The 24,191-nt window shown below is 37.7% G+C and overlaps 1 protein-coding gene across 7 annotated transcripts in view; it reads right to left on the bottom strand.

Moving 5' to 3' along the window:
- Positions 1 to 3,764: 3,764 nt before the first annotated feature.
- Positions 3,765 to 24,191, bottom strand: part of IQGAP2 (IQ motif containing GTPase activating protein 2) — a 122,838-nt gene continuing 102,411 nt past the window's right edge. For all 7 annotated transcript variants that reach the window (XM_059836464.1, XM_059836466.1, XM_059836465.1 and 4 more), the window contains 19 exons: positions 23,001 to 23,084; positions 22,227 to 22,298; positions 22,002 to 22,071; positions 21,504 to 21,712; positions 20,673 to 20,822; positions 19,728 to 19,891; positions 18,863 to 19,087; positions 18,115 to 18,255; positions 17,685 to 17,769; positions 16,000 to 16,232; positions 13,858 to 13,990; positions 12,336 to 12,438; positions 11,337 to 11,478; positions 9,553 to 9,640; positions 8,417 to 8,629; positions 7,478 to 7,638; positions 6,419 to 6,562; positions 5,173 to 5,281; positions 3,765 to 4,704 (listed from right to left, as the gene is read on the bottom strand). In XM_059836464.1, the coding sequence (XP_059692447.1) occupies positions 4,591 to 4,704; positions 5,173 to 5,281; positions 6,419 to 6,562; positions 7,478 to 7,638; positions 8,417 to 8,629; positions 9,553 to 9,640; positions 11,337 to 11,478; positions 12,336 to 12,438; positions 13,858 to 13,990; positions 16,000 to 16,232; positions 17,685 to 17,769; positions 18,115 to 18,255; positions 18,863 to 19,087; positions 19,728 to 19,891; positions 20,673 to 20,822; positions 21,504 to 21,712; positions 22,002 to 22,071; positions 22,227 to 22,298; positions 23,001 to 23,084 (2,640 nt within the window). In that variant the 3' untranslated portion in view covers positions 3,765 to 4,590. The remainder of the gene's footprint in view (positions 4,705 to 5,172; positions 5,282 to 6,418; positions 6,563 to 7,477; positions 7,639 to 8,416; positions 8,630 to 9,552; positions 9,641 to 11,336; positions 11,479 to 12,335; positions 12,439 to 13,857; positions 13,991 to 15,999; positions 16,233 to 17,684; positions 17,770 to 18,114; positions 18,256 to 18,862; positions 19,088 to 19,727; positions 19,892 to 20,672; positions 20,823 to 21,503; positions 21,713 to 22,001; positions 22,072 to 22,226; positions 22,299 to 23,000; positions 23,085 to 24,191) is intronic.

Genomic DNA, 24,191 nt, shown 5'->3' with positions numbered 1-24,191 from the left:
TTATGTTCAAGGAATTATTCTAAGCTAAGTTTGCCAAATTTGTAGTCCGAATGCCTCACGGGAGCAGTTCCAAGGCCACATGAAATGCCTGCATTACTCACAGCTGAAAGATCACGCTGGTTTAGAAAAGCCCCTTACAGTTGATCTACTTCGTATAAAGGAGATGACGACCAAGCTTGCTTGTATTGCATGTGTTCAGTAAACTGCTCTGCAAACACAGGGCAACCCAAAAGTGATTCATTGCCCGGCTCTGCAGCCCTGTCCGCTGTACCAAAATCCCCGAGAAAGTGGTGCCACTCCCCAGTCCAGTGGCATGTGCCATGGACAAACTTCAGAAAACTTCTGCACTCCTTTAGAGATGCTCATGAATAAAAAGGTGGTTGAAGCAAAACCTACATGAAGGTTGTATAGGAAAATATTTTGGTAATTTTGCAGCTATTATGTAGAAGCTTTGCTTAAAAAACATCCCACTGATGTTTAAGTGCTTTGTGTTTATTAACTATAAAACAGACAGAAGCTTTAAAGTGGACACTGGCTTGCTAGGGTGTGCTATCCATGCCTCAGCTGTATACCCTTCTGTTTACAACAGTACAGACAAAAATGGGAAGGAGGGGAAGGCTGATTTGAACTTGTTTATATGTATGAAGTACCTTTATTAGTGCAGAAGCACCGACCTTTGTTCTTAAGGGAGAAAAAAAACAAACAAACAAACATGGAAACCAAATTTCCCTAATCATTAGTACTGGTTTCCAGTAAGCTCTGTGTCTCTATGGTGCTCTCACAGTGCTAGCGCTAGTTACATAGCATGGTTGAAGCTGACTCTGTGTATATAGAGAAAGAAATAAATACAAGTTTTACAGCTGGCCAGCCTTCCTACAGCTCTAGCATCCCACATGCTCTAGGAAACCTAGAAAAAAATGCCTTATACTTAATTGAACTATTAATCTGTTTAGAATGTAATAAGAGGTGATTGTTTCATCTGGGAAGAGAAAGTGAAGCTATTCTTGGTCATTTCTGTGGTCTCACAGTTCTATAAACACACACAGAGGTTGCTCTTCCAACTTTCTAAACCCAAAACAGAACTGAACTAAAATTGTAAAAATTATTCACGTTCTCAAAAAACCACATATTGCCAGTATTTTTCTTACATTTCAAGAAGTCTTAACCAGTAGGTCAATGCTTGAAGAATAAATTAGATTACAGAGTTTGTGAAACATATGAAGAGAAACTCAGATTGAACCTCTAGGAAGTATTTTAGTCACAGACATTAGAAACAGTCATAGGGCTATTCCATTTCATCTTTTAATGTAGTTATTATAAATACCGCAAGTGAATAAGACTCATGTTTGTTAAATTCTATGTCTGCATATGAAAACCAAATTTTTTTGTATCCTTCAGTTTTGTGAATCAACTTGTTCCTTCCTCTCAAGATAACTTATTGTAGCAGAGGTGAAGACTTCATGACTTATAAAGCTTTAGTTTTTAATTCTACTTCTTGCACTTTTTTCAGAATTTTGGGTTTGTTTTTTTTTTTTTTAGTAGAGGTATGTTACAGAACAAAACTTCATTCCTGTTTAACACACCAAGTTTACCAAAAAAGACTGCACCTATATAATGAGACTGCTACATCATTACTGTTTGTGGAAGGAGATTGTTCTTGCTGCTGATACATGGATTACCCTGTAGCATGTCGGAGGTTGGTAGTTACTGCTGAAAGACGAGCACAGAAACATACCCCAAGCAGGGAAATCAGCTAGGTAGAGGGTTGTGTATCTAGTTACAAAATCACATGTGGCGGTCAGTGTTTGAATTTTCTGGGAATGAAGGTTGTTGTTTTACTCCTGTGTTCTTTAAAACAAATTTGGACAGCTAAAAGAGGTCCACAGACCAGTGCAAAGCAAAATAGAAAAATCTAGTGCTTGTGTTGGTGTTCCTGTCTGCCTGGCCTAAGCAGAAGCATGTTGTTCTGCAATTTTGTGGGTAGTTTTGTATCTTCAGAGGCCCTTGAGAATGGAAATGTTCCAAAATAAACTAAGTTAGCTGCCAAGCACTCTTAGTCAACTCTAAAGACATGTGATAGAAAAATGCAAGCACTGGAGTTAACAGGCTAAGACTATTGCCTATTATAATTTCTTTTCACTACCACCAGTTAAGGAGGACAAAGTTGAGAGATAGGCAGGCTGTGCAAAGAAAGATGCATTCTGTCCTGTAGGTACAACTGATGCATAGGCCCAGTTCAGTTGTACTGGCTTTTTTTTCTCAGATTTTGAATCAGCAATGCAAGTCTTTCCACACCACCATTCCATGACTGAAGCTGGTTACAGTAAGTCCTGTCTAATGTTGAAGTCCCCAGATTCTATCTTACAGTAGCCTCTAAAAAGCCATTCTTTTTTGTTGTAGTTAGTAGCTGTCAGCAGCGGTGGGTGATAGTAGAATCACTTTGCTCATTTGTGTGGTAGTTTACCCTATCATCCATCTTATGTGGGGGTAGAAAGCATTGTGGTCAGTCCTGTTCAGCAGGGCTCATTTTACTGTTCAGTGACAAGGCCCTAAATGGAACTACCTAATTAAGGAAAAAAGCTTATAAAGGAGTTCAAAGAAATTAAATGGAAATTACTCTTTGATGTGTACTAGGAAGAACAGGAAGCCCAGGAAATGGCTGGAAAGGGGGCGTGCTGGTACTCAGACTGTACCATTCATACTTGTCATTATGTGGGAACCAAAATAGCTTTTCAAAGCTTGCCTACTCCATGAGGACTGTGCTATTTGCATTAGAACCAGGCAGGTACTAGATGTGTCAAGTGTATCACACAAAATTGCATATCCAGGAGTGAGTTACTCCCATAAAGGCTGTGGGTCTCTGGCATGTCTCACCAGCACAACTCCAGGTTTTTGACACATTACCTCAAGAGTCTGTTTTTAGAAGCAACATCACACCTGTGGTAGATTTAGTGCTCAGCTAGAGTTTGTTAAAAATATAGCCATTAGTCAAGTCTGTTGCAAATAAAAAGGGGAACAAAAGATTAGGAATTTAATTAGTATTCAAGTAAAATTCAGTTCTCTTCTTTGGAAGGAAAAGTGAAGCGCTGTTTTCACTTTTCTATCCAGCTGTTTTAAGTGAAGGGTAAGGGTATCAATATTACAGCATTTATGTCATATTAAAATGGTTTATACATAACCAGCTAGAAGGAAAATGGAATCACATAGTAGTTTTTTAATCCTTTATTTAGGGATATTAACTGTTTTAAAGTAGTCATGTGTTCAAACTTAATGTCATGCATAAACTAATATCTCTGGCAAATGTAATAATTTTTTCAGCTTGTGTAGCACCACAGATCAATTAGTATATCAGCTGAGTAATCCATTTATCTGCCAGAGACTTGACACTGTTCTATTCCCTTACCAGAGTTAATACTTGTTTAATATTTGTTTTTATAATTAAATCCAAAATGTCTCACTCTCCATCTTTTGAAGTGTTTGTTACAAGAAAAGTGAGAGAAAGAAGTTAGTTTCTATTGGTCACGTTGCCTATGGCAAAACTTTTGCTCTGTAGGTAAAAGTGATAGTTCCTAAGCAAAGTCATCATCACATTCAATAGCATTAAGGCCATGAAGTCTTCACTGCTGAGCAGCTTTCCTCAAGTATACTGGGGACAGTCAGGCTTAATTGCATGCAATTTTATAAATGCACTGAAAGAAGTTCTTTCAATTACCATCTAGATTTCAGCTTTAATTCCTTGAAATGAAATTTAGGGACCAAGCCAGTTTATTAGGTAACATTTATTTTACAGAAAACAATCTCCAAAGAATATTTAAAAAACCCAATCTAAATACTGATTTTATTGCATTTATTTTCTTAAAAAAAAAAAAAAAAAAAAAAAGACAGACAGGCACAATTTAGGTATTCAAATACTTCAAACTGAACAACTGTTCGCTATTCAGATTTCCCCAATACCACTCCAAAGGCTGTGAAAGTAGAAAATGTCATTTTGCACGAGGCAGTAGTGCATTTAATAGGAATGAATCGCAAAATATATTTTTGTGAAGCAAGTCGTTATTGTTGCTTTATAATTACCTATAAAATTTTTTGAATTGCACAATAAGTTTGCTTTGCAATTGACAACTGTCACAAAATAGGCCTAGTATGTAACTAAGTATCTGCTCAAACTATCTCTTAGAAACAAATTAGGTTTTCTTTTGGTAAATACTTATAGTCTAGTATCAGCTATATTGTATATCTGAGGTAATTTAAAAAATGTTTCAATAGGAAGAGGTTTATATATTTAACTAAATTCAATTTCTGCCTACCTTAAAATCTACACAATAGCTGTGTGTCATAAAGAATATTTTGATTCGAAAGTACCAACACCAATGAAATCTTGAGCTGTTTAAATGAATAGATTTCTCAGTTTTCTGTTTTGTTATCAATGATGAAAAGGCACTGTGTACATTCTTCTGAACATTTGGTGTTATAGGGTGTGTGTTTTTAAAACTTAACAAGCATCCAACGACAAACTTCAAATGTTTATAAGCAAAAAAATACTGAATAGACTCCCCACTGATTGATGAAGTCCATGATATCTGAAAGTACTCATTTTCCATAGAACTTCTTATTCAACAAGAATATGAGCAAATTCACATTCACTTTAGCCTTATCAAACATTTTCATTACAGCCACACCTTCATACTGCATCTGAAGCAAATCCTGAAATGAGAAAAAAATCATTAGTGTCTGTCTAAAACCATACCTTACAGTGACAAGATGTGATAAATATCACCAACTCCAGGTTCTTCATAACTTAAACAATTGCAAGCAAGTATTGGGATACATGCAGAAAACATTACATGTCCTCTAGATCTTAAGCTACAGATGGTTAGTAACAGCAACCCAGAAGAAATACTGTTTTCTGTGTATTTCCTTTTTTTTGTTTTAGTATTTCCTGCTTGCCACCTGAACTAATGTGGAGGTTGATTTCATGTAGTTGCCCCAAGATAAACATTAATTCAATGCCCATGCCCGGCATCCTGCAGAAGTTACATAGTTATTCTCCACATTAGCTGCTGCTCTGTACTGATTGACTGATTCATGGATAAATGTGAAGAAAATATTGAAAAAGTTTGTAGTTACAGGAAATGCAACAGCAGCTATATAGGAAAGTAACAAAATTCAAACCTGGAAATGGAGCTGCACTTTTTCCATCTCAACTCCTAAAAATTTTGCTTTGATTTCAAAGTCACCCACTTCTTCTCCAGGTGTGATATCAAACATCACATTCTTAAACCTTGAAACAAGAAAGGTAATTGAATACATGGGCTGCGCAGTTTCATATAATCCAGATACAGTTTTGGGGAGAAAGCCTGCAGAACATAGAATTTTGACCACAAGCAGTGTTGTTGGTGTCAAATAAGTCACTCCGTCTCTCCCTGCACTGCACTCCATACAGTGTCTTCCTAGAGACTTTCTGGCAGTACTGGTAGTGTGAAATACAGAATTCTGAAGTCTGTTGTACTGGAGAAAGAACCCCCCAAAAAAACCCAACCCAGAAAAACCCAACCAAACAATAAAACAACCTACCAACCAAAACTAAACCAACAAACAAAAAAAACCCAACAAAACAAGACACCAAAAAAGAAAAAAAAAGGCTTTAGGAAGTTCAGTGAACAAATTGGATCTAACACCCAGTGGATAGAAACAGAGAAACAGGACAACCAGATTTTCCTTCTGCCATGCCCAAGCATCTCCTTGCAGGTACATATTTGCCTCATGTGGCTTGATGAAGCCACTTAGGGGGAAAAAAAAAAAAAACAGAAAAAAAAAATAAAACTGGAGAAAACTTTTCCATGCAGAAGGTGGATGGTGGTAAGGTGCAAAGAGTGGAAGACTTTCACTACCACAGCCTTAGAATGGAAGAATACAAAAGGTATGTTAAACCACCACATCCATTCACCCATAGTGAGGAAAAGCAGAAAACCTGAGATTTACTAAGTTATTTGAAAGTAGTCACTTTCAAATAACTTAGTAAATCTCAGGTTTTCTGCTGAAAAAATATATGAAAAAAACATTGCTACAACTGCATAAAAATGTGGTCATTAATGGTGAGTCTGCTGCCAAACTTGCACTTGTCCATGTCAGATGGTTAGCTAGGGCCAGCTAGGGCTGACTTGTTAAAATACTTTCCCAAGGTAATAATACAGCAACGTACAAAGTAAAAAAAAAAAAAAAAAAAAAAAAAAAAAAAAAAAAAAAAAAAAAAAAAAAAAAAAAAGAATTAGACTGTAGCATCCTTCTGAATGCAGAAGTCTGAGGTAATTTTAGCGCTGTGGCATGGGAAATTGTTAATATTTCTTTTATCAAAAGCCAGGCCCCTTCAGAAATTGTTGATTCGAAAATACTCGGAATTGTTTTGTACTGCACTTACTGATTGGTTTGAAGGTCTTCAATTTCTAGGATGACACCTTTTTCATGAAGTCTTGCAGCTGTGTACTTTAGTGAGGTCTGTTTCAGTTTTTTGCTTCCCTTCACCTCCTCTTTTCCATCTAATTTAATTGACCTCCGTGAATTTCTGGAAAGGGAACAAGAAAACTGGCTTTTGTTGTGTTTGTCAGGTCCTTAATATTTCAGTTACTCTTCTAGCCATATTTAACTTTCTTTCACTCTTTCTTGAACTTCTCTAAAAAAACCAAATTAACATCCCAAACAATCTCATAGTTAGAGGAATTTTAAGCATGCAATGAATCATCTAAATGTCTTGCCAATTATTTTGAATCATCTTTTAGCACTTCTTTCAATTCTACTGTGAAATGCAACTCTGATCCTAAAAAGCCCACAATCTTCAGTTTAAAATAGCAATTTGTAAACTTAAGGTGACATAAATGGTAAACACTCTGTAATTAGAGTTAATTTTTGGATCAATGAAGCATGCACGAGGAAAATTCCTGTTCATGTCGGTAAAATGTTTTAATTTTAACACTTTGGTGGCTTTGTTGGGGAGATTGCTTTTAAGTAACTCTGTCATATCTGAAAGGTAAAATTATTTAGGCATTTATTTCTCTCTTTTCCATACTAAAAATGGAAAAGTTTTTGGGGAAACTTTTCCATTTTTAGAATGGAAAAGGGGGAAATAAATGCCTAAATAATTTAAGGCAAACTTTTTTAAAAAAGGAGAAACCAACAATTACTTCCCAAAGCTTCAAGACCTCCAACCTTGCAAATGGATCTGCAAAGTAGCACCAATTAAATATATTGAGAACATCTATACATCTCTTTACATAGACATAGACTCTTCTTTCTCCAAGGCAGTCTTAAATAAATGCAAGACTTTAATATCCAGATGCTGACACAGTTAACCACTCTCACGGACCTTTTGTAGGTTGTCAGTCTGTTGGAATCAAAACTTTAAACTACAGATTAACACCTGCTCTCCCTCTTGATAAAGCACACTAAAAGACACATTAAAAGAAAGAAAGACTCAACTCACTTTCTTGTTAAGTTGTCTAAGCAAGTTTTTATATAGGTGTTGTAATAATTAATTTGTTCCTCATAAAATGCTGTCTTGGAGTTAAGTGCATTCAAAGTCTGCTGGAGTTTCACCAGTTCAGCTTTTCGATGATGTCTGTATCTTCTTTGATTCCGGATATCCTAAATAAATTTATTAATTTGAAATTTTAAGAAGCCTCAGCTCATTACCATTCCAATTTGTAGTTACAAAATCTGACTTCATTACTGAGAGAAAGCACAAAATTATCCTGTTAGTTCTTACAAGAATAGTACCTGTAGGGAGTACTGCAGTTTGTTCACATGGCAATCACATTGCTACTCATAAGAAAAATGTCATTGTTGTGCTAAAGATAGTTGAATATACCAGAGGTTCTTATGGCCAGTGTGGGTTGTGGATGTGGAATAGGATTTGTTGAGAACAGTCCCTGTGCTTTATCAGTATCAGGATGGACACCACATCGGCCCACTATTCTTGTGTCCTGCCTAATCACAGCAGATCAGTGTTAATACCAATCAGATAATATTTCATGGGGATTTAAGACTTTTGAAACGTCATCAAGACCACCAAGACCAAGCCATTCTTAACTGAAACACCATTGAGCAATTCCAATTACTGTTAAAATATACAAAGTTATATTGAAACATTATAGAGGAGGAGTTAAATCACCATCAGCATCAAATTCAATATCAGATTCAGATAACAAAGGTTGCAATTTTATGTCATTCATTTCAGACAGTTATTCAGAGTGTACTGTCCTTCACTTATTTTGTCAGGGAACGAAAACAATTTGCTTTGTATGTGGATATTCAATAGTTTAGGGTAGCATTCCCTGAAAAATATGTTTTTTACCTCTTTAATTGGAATAGATTTAGGCTAGATGCTAAAAAACATTGATATACAGGGAAACACTCAGTTTACCTTAGCAATCTCATTTATAATTTCTTGGTACTTAGTTGCTGAAGACACTAGTCCAGCTTGTTCCAATGTCCGGAGATTTCTCTGAATTTTCCTTTTCTTTTGTTCTATTGGTAGCTGCCCATCTTCAAAAATAGACTGACTGTGCTTCATTTTCTCTGGAGTTTTGGAATCTAAGATGGCACGTTTTTCTACAAGTTTTAAATTCTCAGATTCCTGGGGGGTGGAAAAAAATACAGAACAGTTATTTTCCATATTTTGATAACTGTAAAGAGTTCGAGTACATTGAATTCTCAAGTACATGGAATAGGAGATTTTCAAGAATCAGGGTGCAATCTTTATGTCCTATTAGCACTTGGTCTCAAAGTACCCCATTTACTATGCCTTTGGACATACCTTAGGTACGTAGTGACAACACCGAGACACACATTTGAATTAATCAAAATGTCTAGTTCACCCAGGCTCAATGACTTCACCAAGTTGTGGGAAGACTGTCCAGATCTAACAGGTGCTTCCTACATACGCAGACACTGTGGTGAGCTAAAACCTGCACATTATTAGAATGCATTTTTGTGTGTCATTGTCTATGGGAAAGACTTCAACTGTGAGTTCTTCCCACTCAATTCCCGTACTAAGCAGTAGTTTGCTTGTATAGGTTAAGCAAATAAACTAAAGGGTCAGGCAAGTTGAGTTACAATACTGAATTTAATGAGAGGGGAAAAAAAGATTGAGTAGAAAGATTCACCTCAGGCTATTTGTTGTTATTATATAGGAGAGAAAAGACCATGTTTACAAAAAAAAAAAGTAAAGAAAAAAAAATTCTAGTCAGATTCTAGTGATTCCAATACAGAAAGAAAATATATTCTAGTCTAGTCTAGCTCACAGCATGACTTATATTTTGTTTCCCTCTGAAATTGTTTCCAATTATACAGTAAAAAAACCCAGCTACACAAGTCTCATATTTTGAAGACTCTAAATCTGAATAGTCTAAAACCATCAACAAACAATTTCATTGTTATAATATAATGGAGAAAACTGTTAGAACTCTGTTAAGGCTATAATAGCCATAGCTATAATAAAATACTTTATAGCTATAATGAAATACTTTCTTCCCTATTCAGGCACAGTCTAACACTTACCTGTTGTGCAGTGGCTGGTGTTTCTAATATTTCTGAGAGTGTATCCCCTGGTTGTGTTCGTATCACATCCACAATGAGTCTTTTGGTCCTTTTGAAAAGGATATGTAGATATTACAAAACAGTTATCACTGCATCACTTGTACATGTCATTTCTTCAACCATAAAAGTAGTAAAACCCCCTTTTATTATGGATTATTGTTAAAATTTGCTTTCTAGCTTTTTATGTTTCACAGCTGCCTTTAACAGCATTGAGTATTTGGTTTCCACACAGTCTGAATAGAGAAATACATGTAAGCTTCCCTCCATTTATTTTAGAAAACAAATAACCAACTAGCACAGTAAAAGAGTTAGTGTTAATAAAATACAAGCAACAATTCACCTATGGATTTTAATTGTGATTGTGACAAAACAGTAGACAGAAATGTGACATCTGAAAAGCCTGAGCTACTCATCATTCCATTAAGTGTCATAGTTACTGAATACAGTGGAAATGCACTCAAAACTGCTGAACTTTGAAGGAATTTTTCATTTGATGCAGCGCACTTATGCAAACCACTTAAGGACAGATATTTCTCTAGCAACAACGGACAAGGAGCATTTCCTTGCTAAAAAAGGGAAGCTGCTACCCCTGATAAGTTAACCAGTTCTTTTCTTGGTAAGAATTTATCTCATTCCTGCTGCCTATTTGTTCTTAATACTTCTAAGAACATCCTGCTACAGAATTCTATTAATTTAGAGGACAGGATTACTGAAATAACTCATTACTCTTAACAATTAACAAAAAATTAAAGATGCAGCTTAAGTTTCCAAGGAAAATGCCTAAACATCGCCAAAATTTCTATGATAAAGCCTAATAGTTTAAAGTGATATTCTGCCTAGGTACAGTTGCTTCTTCAGAAGTAAAAAGTCACACCATTGAGCAAATCCAGAATACTTATTTCTGATTTAAAAAACCCAAACAGCTTAATAGATCAGATTTTAATTACAGCCCTTGTCTGTCCTCCTAGTTATTGGTGCTGTCTTTCCATTTTAATGTGCATTTTTGCCGTCACAGACACAGGGTACAAATAAGCACAGTAACAGAAGAGAGCAGCATTCTGTTCTCCTCCTTTCTCAGATTGTACTAGGATCTAAAGTAGGCCAATCCCTTTTCTGGATAGCTTGAAATAACGTTAAAGAATGGGTGCCAATAATGTTAAATTAAGTGCTGTTACAGAATTATTTTTTAGTATAAAGTAGCCTGTATTCCAGAGTATCCCTGCAGCCATTTTTTAATTTGTTCCCAAGACAGAATAAATACAATTTTCTTTCCTGGATAAAAGCATGCAGCATGTGCTATTCTTGCTGAAGCAACAGTTACATTCTTTTCAAATGGCTGATGACAACATGTCAGGAAAGTGTTTATTTTTGAGGGGAAAGAAAGGACATGGCAATACTGTCTGACCCTTATAAGTGTAGGCTGCTTTTCATCTCTGCTTTCTCAAGGCTGTGGCATTTTAAAGTAGAGTGCTTTTACAGCTTCATGAAAAAACATTTCCTAGGTAATGATGCAGTCATGCTCCAAAACACAGATGGCAATATATCTGTTTTTCTGGAAAAACTGATAGTTATTCTGATTTTTGTAAAAGTTTGAGTAGCTGTCTTTCGAAACTGTCTTTTGAAAACTGAATGCACTCAGCACCTCAGAAGTGTACTTAGGCAGGATAAATATTTAAAAAGCAATATTTAAAAACAAACAAAAACAATAAGCATTGCCAGAATATACATGTTTGAGCAAAACTTACTTTATCATCAAACTTTTGAGATCCTGATCTTCACCTTCTCGTAACTCATATTTGCTTGTTAGAGATAGTGAAATCTCTGTTTTTGCAAGTTGATTCAGTGTGCTTTCCCTGTTGGGGTCATTGGGATCAACAGCTCCTTCCCCTAAAAGGAAACATATTTTACTCCAAGTTTTCCAATTTCCCCATGATTCAGTACATGAAGCAAACAAGTACCTAGATGAATCACTGTAAGCAATCAGAAATATTAAGCTTATTATATAGCGCCTCCACCTCCTTCCACTTAGAAGCAGTCTTTTTTTGGACACTGGTCAAAACAACTTTGCTATTTATAAGCCCAGGTGCAATATTTTGGATATTACACCAATCCTTGCTTTTCAGGCTCCTGGAGTGCGAATTACTTTCATGTTGTCTTCTCAAAGAATAATACAATGTAACATTCTTTATCCTAGCAGGCAGTGATAATGAAGAAACAGAAGACTAGCAGCTATGTTAACAGGCTATTCACTTGAATGTTGGTGTTATCCATGGCTCCTAGCTACTTTCTAAACAGTTTTCTACAATACATGCAAATTAAGTACCAGTCAAATGCATTACTTTCTAAGAAATCTGCATAATTTTTGTTGGATAATTAAATATCAAAACTAAAAATGGTTGGTGTTAGAATTCTCTATATACTTTTTCTAAGTTCCCAACACTAGCAAATCTTCAGACCAGATTATTAAAAAAAATCACATGTTTCTTATCTGCACAACTGGATCATTCAAAATATTAGTAATGTTTGGATTTTGAATCACACATTAATTTTTAGAGTGAGTATTGCAGTTAAGAAAAAGGTTCAAATATAAGGTTCACTGTTGCAATAAGCATTTGGAAAATAATTCTGTGGTAAACTGAGAAGCGGAAGATATTACTCTGAGAGACACAATAATATTTTTAAGTCAAGCCTCTGTTGAATTCTGCCCGTAAAATGAAGTCACTCAAAGACAAAAAACAGCATACCAAGGAAAGATTCTATATCAGGAACAGGTCCCAGGCCTTCCAGCAATTCATTCAGCAGGTCATTAGTCTCAGTGGCAATGGCATCCTGGTGTTCCAAAAGCAGCTATAAACAAATGTATATGAAATCATCATCCAGAAAGTTTCAAGTATAAAGATACCAGGAAAGCTCTAAGTCTGGAAACTAATTAAATGTTGAAAAACACAGACGTGTCATGATCAGGATTATGGAGGACCTTCCCAAGGCCAGGAAGCAACCTGGATTCTGGGCTAGAGTTTAGGGTTGCCCTTGCTGTACAACAGCTTGTCTTGCTTCTCCAGCTATAGTCTCTGGAGTGCTAGATATCATGGCTGAGCAGATTTGCAATTAAGACTAACAAAGTCCTAATTGTCACAGAATAAAGGGTGATAATCCCAAGCAGAGCATTTAGGTGCTGCATCCTTAACAGCCAAAGGAATAAAGACAGTGTTGGTGATCCACAGAAAGACACCTATTTTCTGTATATCCATTCCAGTAGCTTACAACAGTGTCAGTGATACCTTTCAGAAGGACTGTATTTTCTAAATGTGAAACCAGCTCTGCAACAACCACTGCACCACCTAACAGGCATGTTATGCCAGTCACTAGACTCACTGAAAAGACTCATGTTCACATATAACTTCTGGTCATTACCTGCAGGCATAGGTCTGTTGCTTCAAAAATTAAAAGAACAGGCACAAAGCAAACCAGAAAGTTTTTTTTAGCAGATTAGCTTATTAGTTTTCACTTGGGAAAAACTAAGTTATAGAGTGGCCTACTGTGAGTTGGGTGTTCTGTGTTTTCCCTGGTGTATCTGGCAGTATTTGAGAGAGAGTCTTTGTGGTGTTCGTGGGCTTTTTTTTTTTTTTGATGGGGGAATGTTGTTGCGGGGTTTTTTTTACTTGGGTGGAGGGACACACAGGGGACATATAACAAGACAGGAAACAGACAGTAGTATCCCAGTTTTAGGAGGAACATGTGGGAAATATTTATCTTGCACCCTATAAGTCATGCTTCAGACTGCAGTTATTCTGCTCTTTACCCACAGTAAGAATAGGAATGATATCACAGCATCAATTGTTCTAAAACTTATGTTTTCATCTGCTTCCAACAAGTCACATGACAGAATGCCAGAGCCACAATATACAATTTCTGTTCCCAAAGGTTTTCCTTCAAACTGTTTTTACTTTCTTACCCAAGACAGAAAATAGTTTTAAAGTTAGAAACATCACATGAGACTGGAACATAATTGTTCTTTCTCCTCATCAGAAAGTTTTACATACTAATTATTATTCAAGATGACTCTTTTGCATGAAAGCAGCATTTGCATTTTTCCTAGGGGAAAAAAAAATCTAATATTCAGCTTCAGAACATTTTAGAGATGAAGTGAAGAAATTGCTTTAAAAATAAGAATGAAAACTAAGCTTTCCCCAGAGAATGTTAGCTGCAAATAGCTGATAATCTGTATGCTATAGTCCATTGACTAGTCTGTGTTGATTGACTTACTGAATGGGTATTGATAATTTCTTCAATGGAAATATATATGACAGGCTTGCTGAGGGTCACCATATCAGAGTATTCATCAATATTGAATTTCTCCTCTGGTTCAGGAACATCACATGCTGCTTGAAAAAAATTCCTAAGAGAAAATGAGAAAGACTTCAATAATTGTCCCTTATAAATTCACTTTATTTAGCCTGTATAAAAAAGCTACAGTCAAGTCTTTAACATGCATTATGTTTCTCATAACCTGCAATCTACCCTCAATGTTTCAAGGAGGCAACACTACAGTACAAGTGGTGAAGTCTTCTCTTTTCTTTTCCTGGAAGACTGTTTTAAAGGGCTTGGGTTGTTTCCCCTACCTATTAAACAAGGTAAATTTTAAGGACCTAGAGAAATATCTACTTAATGGCTTAGAAATGATAAAAGGATTTCCCTGTTGTTTTATGAAGGCAATTCACTATGAGGTGTGCTGAGAAGGAATTGATTGAAATAGATGCACAAAATTCCCATTTGTCCCACAAATGTTTATATTGCTGTTAGGCAGGAAATTAAGTGCTCAGAACGAGAGAAAATGTAGTATTGTTTATAAATATAAGAACCCTGAGAGGAAAAAAATGCAGAATGTGTTGAAGTATTACTTCAATATGACTGGCATGCACATAGAGTACTGAGACCTGCTTCCCAAAACGATAACTGGTGTCTCTCCAAGCTACTGACTTCTTCAGGGATGTGCACAGACAACCAAGAACCAGCAGGGTCCTCTTGTAAAAACCTCTTTGTTTTCTGAAGTGAAAAGACTTGAAATGTGGCAGCTGGGAAAAACAGGGGTTTGGATGATGCCTATAGATTTGCTCCAGGAGCCATATTGTGCCCGCCCTAGGGTGTTGAAGAGGATATGGGTTTCAGGTGCACAGCACTTTTAAAGTATTGGAAAAGAATAATGAAAAAGAAAAAAGAAAATGGGCTGAGATTCTCACTTTGGAGAGGAAAACTGGGGACTACACATCAAGTTATAAAAAAATCACAGTGGTATCACATGAAATGTGTGCAGAATTCATTAATCAGTCCAAAAAATAATAGCCAATAGGGTATGCAATGAAACTGCAGGAAAATTTTAATTTTAACCAACAGGTAGCAAACTTATAAATATTGCTACAGGAGGAGTTGTGAAGGCAGATGAACTCAAAGGCTTAGGAAGGGTGTGGACAAATTTCTGCACAAGTACATAAATGCAGAGTAAAAGATCTAGGCAGGCTTAATAGCTTTGAGCATAGCTAACATTGCTAATGTTGTTCCAAAGGGGAACAGGCAGCTAAGGGCAGCCACTGTTGCTGTCTAAGAAGGGCTTAAAGTACAGAGCATAGGCATACAGATATTTAAGTTAGCTTAATTAGGAGAGGGATTCTTCTTTTTGTAGCAGTCAAGGGCTTGTCTAGAGCAGTGCTCTTTTGTTAGCTTTTGTTATTCTAACTGTTGCAGTTTCTACCTTATAGCTTCTTCATGTTTATGTCACGCCTTTAAATACTTCATTTAAATTACTAAGTTGAATTATCTCTGTGTCCATGGTTGACATCTCTCAAGGAAACCCATTATGTGAACAGTGCATTTGCTTTCACAAAGGGCAGACACTGAAGACAGAAACTCTGAGTGCAAGTTTATTGCAAAACTCAACAATACCTTGTGTTCCAGAATATAGGAAAACATGCAGTTTCCTATGATTGCAAGATAAAAGAATGATATATGTATAGAATCTGTCAGCAAAGATGAGAGAATAAAAACAAACCCTACAACTTTGTCCTGACAAATGTATTTTTCTTCCTCAGACAATACGTTCAGATGTCCTTCCAAATAAAAGCAGACATTGATTTTTCTGGATAATGAGTTACTACTGTCTGTTCTCAATCTGTGTTTGCAGTAAGGAACTGCAAGCAAGACAGCAGAGATGATCTCAAATTAATGCACAAACTAAAATACAACCTGCTACTCTTGCTCCAGTTTCCTTGCCAGTGAGCATTTTTCTTTGCCATATCACTCAACATTTTTAACATTTTGAACGGGAAATTCCTATCAACAAGGAGTCCACCTCCCTTACTCATCCTAGAGGAAAACTCTCACTCTGTAGGTATTTGTAAGGGCTGCACATACCTGAACTTCTGGTAGGTCTGTGAGAGGTAAGTGTTCATTGATGACAGATGTTCGCTTTCTCCTTCAAAGAGTTTGTTGGAAGCAGCGTGCTGGAGGACTTTTGCCACACAGCCTAGGTTCCTCCTCTGGTCAGGGTGTATCTGCCCCCCAGCTGTTATATCGATTATATCAAAGCCATCAGGAGCAACTATGGCAGGGTTCATGTAGCGATAGTACAGAAGGTTGCCAACAATCTAAAGAAACAGAAAAAAGTTGAGGTCTTCCCTTTGCATACAGGAATGACACCTTACAAAACATACCAATCATCTCTACTTCTAAATTAGACCATAGGAACTGGTGCTACAAGAATCCTTAAGACACACATTACCTATGGGGCTAACTGGAAGAACCTCTTACATGATACTCCTCCTACAACACCTCTGTGAACATCGGTTATGGATTTACAATCACATTTCAATTTGATACTGGCTGTAGTTCAGCTAATGCAAGGCATGGAGTTAAACACAAACACAACTCTTCTAAATGTTGCAAGGTTCTGCTCTCAAGGCTCATTCTTTGAAGTGCTGCAGCAGATACTGGCAGCATTTAATGCACTTGTTGATAAGGGGACGCATTGCTTCTCAAAGGGACTGGACTGCAATGCAGCCCTGGAAATCTAGAGAACAGATTTCCCAAACTGCAGTTTCTGTAACAATGCTGCAGCATCTTCTGAAGATGGCAACTTCAAAGAATACCTGGTCTCAGAAACAGGCAGGACTTTGCTTTCTGCAATTTGCTTTAGCTTATAAGCATGCACCTGCAGAACTTCCAGCTTACACATTTAAAGGCTTCCAAGTGGGTACTCCATTTGCTACCTAAGTTTTTTAATGTGTTGAGCAGTTTTTTTAATCTGTATTGCTGGAGTGATGGACAGTGAAGAATAGGGAAGTTCAGCTAAAATGAAAACCTTGTACTTTTTGAACCATGTAACTAACACTGATAGAAGGGTCTTTATTGAAGTGCAAAATAGTCCTAATTTGACAGGGTTGTCAGTCTCTCAACTGTTTAGAAGGCTTATGGAGCAATTCCCTTAATTTCTCTGAAGAGACACCATCGCTGTGGTAGGGTAACAACAGCCACTGTGCCAGTATCATACTTACACTCAACACCTTATTTTTCAGTCTGTACAAATGCCATTTCTACAACTTTTGCAAGCATCTTAAGTGTAATGTAATCCAAGTGTAGTATAATCCACTCAAACTCTTCTTTTAGAAACCTTCCTCATTGGATTTAAATTACAATTTCTTGACATGTTAAAAACTTAAGGTAGGGTAGGAAAAAAAAAAAAAGAAGAGGACTAGAGTGTTCTCCAGTGAAAGGACTGGTGATGACAAGGACCTCGCTATCAATCCAAGCCCCAGCATGATTCAGATAAACTCCAGCCTTGTCACTACAGTTACTATACAAAACAGGTTGAGCACCCTCTTCCATAAGAATTGCTGAGTGCCCAGATTAACAGACTTAGCTTGTGGCAACAGAATTCCCTGCTCCCCTTCCGCAGCCCCTTTGCAACTCAATAAGAAGTGCCAAATTCCTTCAATAAATAATAAACTGCTTTCCCAGTTCCTTAGAATATTTAGTGTTAATAAGGATCCACTATGTCAGTAAAACAACAGGCTGCTGGCAGTGTGCCCTAGGAAGTCTACCTTTAATAGTTCATCTTCAGTTGCATCCGGGAATTTCTCATGGAGTGAGCTCTTCAGAACTTTGGCTATGTATCTCATTCCATAACTACATGTAGAACACATGAAAAGGCAAAATATTGGAAAAGACTTAGATGAAACAGAAAACATTCTTTCTAGTCAGCTTAAGTTATGGCTTTTTGCCCACTCCCTTGAAACACTAGAAAGAGCTGATAATGGAAAACACAAAATGTTTCAAGTACAGGGAGAGATTTGCCAGGCTGCTAAAGCAGGGCAGAGGCAGAGAAACCACTCCCTCTGCTGGGCAACTCATCTGAGAGGAAGTATCACAAGCCTCTGAAAGCGTGGAAAGGATTTGAAAGGATCTCCATCACAGAGGTTCAAGTGAACTGCACATGAACTGCCACTTGGAGAGTCCTAACACAGCACTTACGGCATCATATTGAGAGAAGAGAATATGGATGTGAGAACTTTGTCAGTTACTGCCCGCAAACTCTGAATAGATGATTCCAGTTTATTGACCACTTCTGGGTGTGTCAGTGCTTGTTCTGTGGTCACATCGTATGGCAGTTTGCTGCAAAGCAAAAAATAAACATGAAACCAGGTTAAATGCATTTGAGAATAAAATATTTTTTTTTCTTCATAAGGGCCATCAGTGAACAAAAGTCTGAGAAACAGAACTGAAACTGGATTTTGTTACTAAAAGTCTTAGATGCTTTGGTTTCCTTTTTTTTTTGGAGGTCAGTAATTTGCTTAGTTGGGAGTGCACATGTTATCATGTACTTTCCCCTAATAACAGAAGCAGAATACAAATATAAAGCATGCAATCTCCACATCCTTATCCAAGCACAGCTCCTCAAAAGCCTAGGACACCACTAACATGCTGTGAGTAAAATCTTGAGAAAAAGACTAAGTTGTTCCATGGCATAGTCTATTATATTTACAAAGATTAAATAATTGACTTTGGAAGGTCATGACAATAAAAGTGATCCTTTCATTTTTCAGAACAAGTTTAAGCACCTTTTTATCAAGCATCTCTCCCCAAAATCTCTCTGCTGGAGGAAGAATGAGAAGGGGTGCATGGGCACAAGTACAGGACAATTTGTCAGAGAAAGAACAGGAGAGCAGAACTGAGGGATTCCTCATGTGTGTGGTACAATATGTCCAGCTTCCTCACTCACCTGGCCTCACCAGTCTGCATTTCTAGCTGGTTTACCCATGCTTTGTAAACATCCACAGGACTAGTGTTGATTATGAGAGACTTGTCCTCCATGATTTCCTTCACCACCGGGGCCAGGAGCTGGCGCAGAGTGTTCTGTCCACGAGCGCCTCGATTGAAGCTGACAACCATCTTAATGACAGTGGGGTTTCCAGTAACGATATCCTGAATCTGGTCTACCTTAGAGCTGTATCAGGAACAGAAGAGTTCTGACTTGTGTGTGAAGTAATCCATATTTTCGAATCCCACACTTTTAAAACTACTCTATTCCTATGCTGAAACCTCTTTATATAGCCTATTTCTTAAGGCTTTTATATAAAATAAGCTGGTATGTAGAGACTACCATCTGAATTCTGCAAGTGTTATAGTAATGTCCTGGAACATTGCATAGTCCATGGCAGCTAATTTATCCCTGATTCAGACCCAAATACCTGTTCAGCCAGTATCCATTAAGGGCATAAAATAACATTTCATTATTTCAGGATAAGCCACCAATCTTCAGTTACAGAACATAAGATTATATGAAGAAAGATAATACTTTCTCTGCCCTTACATACTCAAGCACAAAACAAGAAGCCCCAGCATCTTTTTACAAGCCATTTTTTCATGGAGGAATATAGTTTGCCATAGAAAGATTATTTTTTCTTGAATCAGCAATCACTTGAGTTTAAGAGTGACGCCCAGAAAACAAAGTTCTCTTGTAATAAAATTATGTATGTAATTTTATGGTAGTTTAAAGATTAACCACCAGCTTCCTTTAAGCATGAAGCATTGATTGAACTGTCTAAAACACAAACTAGCTGAACACTTTCTGTGATTGCACATACGTTATCTCCTCTTCCAGAGCAGTTTTGAAGAGTTTGAGAAGCAGGTATTCTTCCCGTTGATTGGAGGCATAGTTGTATAGAGTGAAGATGACTGTATCCATAAACTTCGTTGATTTGTTTTGTGGCATCTGGAAAATCAGCTTTGCCAGATATGTGGGATTAGTCTACAAAGCAAAAAAAAAATGACTTGCATACAGTTGACCAGGACAAACTCCCCCCACTTGGAGGGCAGCTCTCTACATTTGTTCACGCCTAAAGCAGTTATGTTGACTCAAATATATGTCACTTTTCCATGAGTGTTTTACTTTCCTCCAAATCCTAGTTTGTAAGAAACACAGACTGCTGCACAATCAGAGAGAAGCTCCATTAAGGATTTTATAGGCAGTCTCTGGATAGTACATGTCTGCCTCTAGTCTATGTATTAGTTGACAATTTGAATTTATCATATGACAATAGCTATCTACCAAAAAAACTTTGCATACTTCATGTCTGCTTTGGAGGATGTCTGCCCTGGGAAGATCTAAAAATTCTTCTAGAAAAGTGTCAATGAAGTCAGATAAAAAAAGCACAAGAACAGATACATCATGTCCTGTGAACTGCATTGCAGACCACTTCCCTTGCACCACATGAAATGCATGGCACTAGTGACAGTAATTTACATGGACTACATGGAGGTAAACATTTCTCTTCAGACAGAATGTTCTGTACAGACTGAAGTATGCTCAAGCATAAACCAGCCATATTTGCTGCACACTTAAAAAACAACAAGGATTTTCTCAGTTACAGGAAGTATTAGAAATTGACCTTAGTGTCTATTGCAGTCTGCATATTATTTAGAAATATTTTCATAATTACTAATACAATCATTAAAAAATTAATAGTACAATATATTTCTAATTTTTCTTCAAAAAATTGCTCCATGTTAATTTTTGCATTAAAATTTACCTGTAGAAGGTAGAATAAGTGTTGATAAGCCTCCAATTTTTTTCTTCTCTCCTTACTCAAACTTTTGATGCCCTGTTTGTCAACCATAACCATCTCTTCCAGTTGACTTTTGCTCTTTTTGTTAAGTTTCTTATTGTGCAGTACCACATCCTGCAGAAAGATGATCAAAACTCTGGATTATATATTCACAAAACAGGCAGATTGGAAAAATGACCATTTCCCAACCATGCTAAATGCGTATTACTCCAAGTGCCCTAATTAGCAACTTTGTAAATTTTGCTGCACTACTTACTACCCAGTTTTTTAACATCTTCATCTTTCACCAGTATGGCTCACTAACAATGATTGTGCCTGATCTCCTACACAGACTAATTCATGATTAATTAGCATTGAACAAGCTGTTCAGAAGTCTACAATATGATCAGAAGTCTATTCTAACACAGAAAAGATGCAAAAGATTTTAAAACTGCCAAGTAATTACTATTGTCCAGAACTGGTAAAACACAGTGATGTACATCTCAGGACAACAGAACAACATATAGCAGAAGGCAGAAACATGCAAAGATAGTGCTTAATTTACCAGGAGTATTTTGGCTAATTGAGGGTGACTGAGCACTAGTACAGGCTGCTCAGATTGTTGGAGATAATCAGCCATCTGGACATGGTCCTGGGCAATCTGTTCTGGTGTCCCTGCTTGTGTAGTGGGCTTGGACCAGATGACCTCCAGAGATCCCTTCCAGCCTCAGCTGTGATTGTGTAACCCTGAGTTCCTTCCACGCGGGGAAGTGCTCAGCGCATGCTACCAAGGGAGGGTGAACAGAGCCTGCTGACCTGAAGAGTGATTCTGTTTTTCACCAGCAATCCAATCTTGATGTCCATCAAGTTCAAATCCTTCTCTAGCTGTTGATTGGATCGAATTTTTGTAACCACTTCTTCCCTTAACCTTGTTACTTCCAGTTCTTCCTGAAAGTCTAAGTCACTTTGGTCCAAGAGGTAGGCAAATTTGCGCAGAACAGTCAAGGGTGGATTTTCAGCACCAACTACAGTTGAAGAAAATAGGCTTGTTAGTTGATGCAATACTGAATATCCCTAAAGCCCTCAGGAAACTAATCACTATGCAGAAAATTTGAAGTTTATGCCAGTTGGCAATATTTTTGTCATACTTTAAAAGTACAGCTATGCAAAATGGTTTCAGCTGTAGAACAATTGTGTTACAAACACTTGCACCTGCTTTTGAAGTTAAATAAGAGACTGAGAAATCTCATGTGAAACTTATAAAAAACCCTGACTCAACACTGTAACATACGACATCCATATGTTACTACTTACTTAGTGTTCTGTAGTCCTCCCTCGCCTTGTTTGCTCTAAGAAATGCTTGTATTTTCACAATTTGGTCATTCTGAAAGGGATCAAGATTAGGCAAAATAATTAGTTGTGACACACTTCTGCTCAGAAGCACACCGCAAAACTTGCACCCTCTTTCCTGTTTCCCAAAACTGCTCCTGCAGTTGTACTACCATGCTTCATGTTGAAAATGGATAAAAAATTACTTACATGATCCTTGAAGTATTGTAGGCGGTTCCTGTAAGCTCTCCTTGCTAGCCACATTTTGACCCATGACTGAATCTGAAAATTTAATAAATTTTTTTAAAAAGTTAAGGGACACTGCACAAACATTTGTGTGTGTGCTTAAGTTTACTTTTGAATGTCTGCTTCTGCAGGCATGCTGTTCTGGTGTGCTCAGGGCCACAGATGACCGTGCCACCAGGCTCCTGCTGGCCAGTGACCAGATAAAGGGGTTCCCACTAGGCCACTATATCAAACTGAGTTCCAGTTTCTACCACCTGTGTGTAACATTATCTTTGGAAATAATTTATACCTTCAGGTCTCAGGTCTCAATTCTGAACCAGTCCTCCTCAAAAAATGAACATCCTGTCACAATATTCCATCTGTGATCTACAATCCAATTGTGATGTTATGGTCCCATTAGCATCTCAGAAAAGTGAGAACTTTTCAGAGAAAGAGATTTGACAGCTTTTAAGGAAATAATACACTGTCATCCCAAATGTTTTCCAGTTTAGTGATGGAAAGAGACATGTAAGGAAATATCTTTCATGAGCCCCTCAAGTTCTGCAAAGCCTGTTGAAAGTCAAACACAGAGCTTTCAATAAGCAATTTGCTTAACCTATCAGTTAAACAACTTTGAATGCCATGCAAATTTCTGGAAAACCTCCAGCCTGTGCTCCTAGTCTCTGATTCCCAGGTGGTGATGAACTATGTCAAGGGATAAAGCATACTTGGCCCCCAAAACACGTTGGGTGTTCTTACCTTAACAATAGCAGCAACATTGCCTTGAAGCACCTTTAATCTGTCAACATAGCTTTTCCTTTGTTTGAATCCTTTCCAGAAAGCCTATTTTAGAGAAGGCAGAAGACCATTATCCCTAGTAACAAACTAATGTTTATTAAATCTATGTAACACACTAAAATTGTTAACAGTGTTTATCTTTTAGAAAAAAGTCTGACATTGTGATAAAGAGATAACTAAGGTATAAGTAAGTTTGCCTCTATTTTTTAAGGTGTCCTCATACATATCGGGTTAATTTTGACCAATCTCAGCACACTTTATTGTCCAGTGCTATTTGCTTCACCCTCCTGAATTCATCCTTACTCTTATCGCCAGTACACCCACATCCTTAGCATCCCAGTCACTGGCTACATCCCACAAGTGACTTCCAGCTCTTGCCCATTACTTAGCCTTATCTCCCATCCCTGGAACAGAAATTGAGTGCCTCAGTCTGGGGACCATCTCTGTCCATGTGGATAACAAGATGATGATCAGGAATAGGCACCATGGGTTTGTAAAGTAAGAGTGTAAGGAAAAGGGGAGAGCAGTGGATGTTGTCTACTTGATGTCAGTAGGGATTTCAACACTGTCTCCTAACAACATCCTCATAGACAAACTCAGGGATGTGGAGTGGATGAGTGGCCAGTGAAGTGGATTAAGAACTGGCTGAACAGATCCCAGAAGGTTACAATCAGTGGCACAGGGTCCAGTTGGAGGCCTGTCCCTAGTGGTGTCCCTCTAGTGTCACTCCTAGCAGTGTTCAGTGCTGAACTGTGTAAGTTCATCCATGACTTGGATGAAGGGACAGATGCCTCCTCAGCAAATTCAGAGGACACAAAGCTGGGCAGAGTGGTTGATACCCTCGAGTGCAGCCCTTCAGAAGGACCTCAGCAGGTTGGAGAGATGGACAAAGAAGAACCATCTGAAATTCAGCAAGGGCCAGTGCAGGGCCCTGCACCTGGGGAGGAACAGCCCCAGGCACCAGCACAGGCCGGGGCTGACCTGCTGGGGAGCAGCTCTGTGGAGAAGGACCTGGGGGTCCTGGTGGACAAGAAGCTTTCCATGAGCCAGCAGCGCGTCCTGATGGCCAAGGAGGCCAGTGGTACCCTGGGGGCATTAGGAAGAGCATTGCCAGCAGGTGGAGGGAAGTGATCCTGCCTCTGTACTCAGCCC

This window comes from Haemorhous mexicanus, chromosome Z (genome assembly GCF_027477595.1).
Source record: "Haemorhous mexicanus isolate bHaeMex1 chromosome Z, bHaeMex1.pri, whole genome shotgun sequence".
NCBI classification, from domain to species: Eukaryota; Metazoa; Chordata; class Aves; order Passeriformes; family Fringillidae; genus Haemorhous; species Haemorhous mexicanus.
This window is presented reverse-complemented; position numbering and strand designations above follow the sequence as displayed.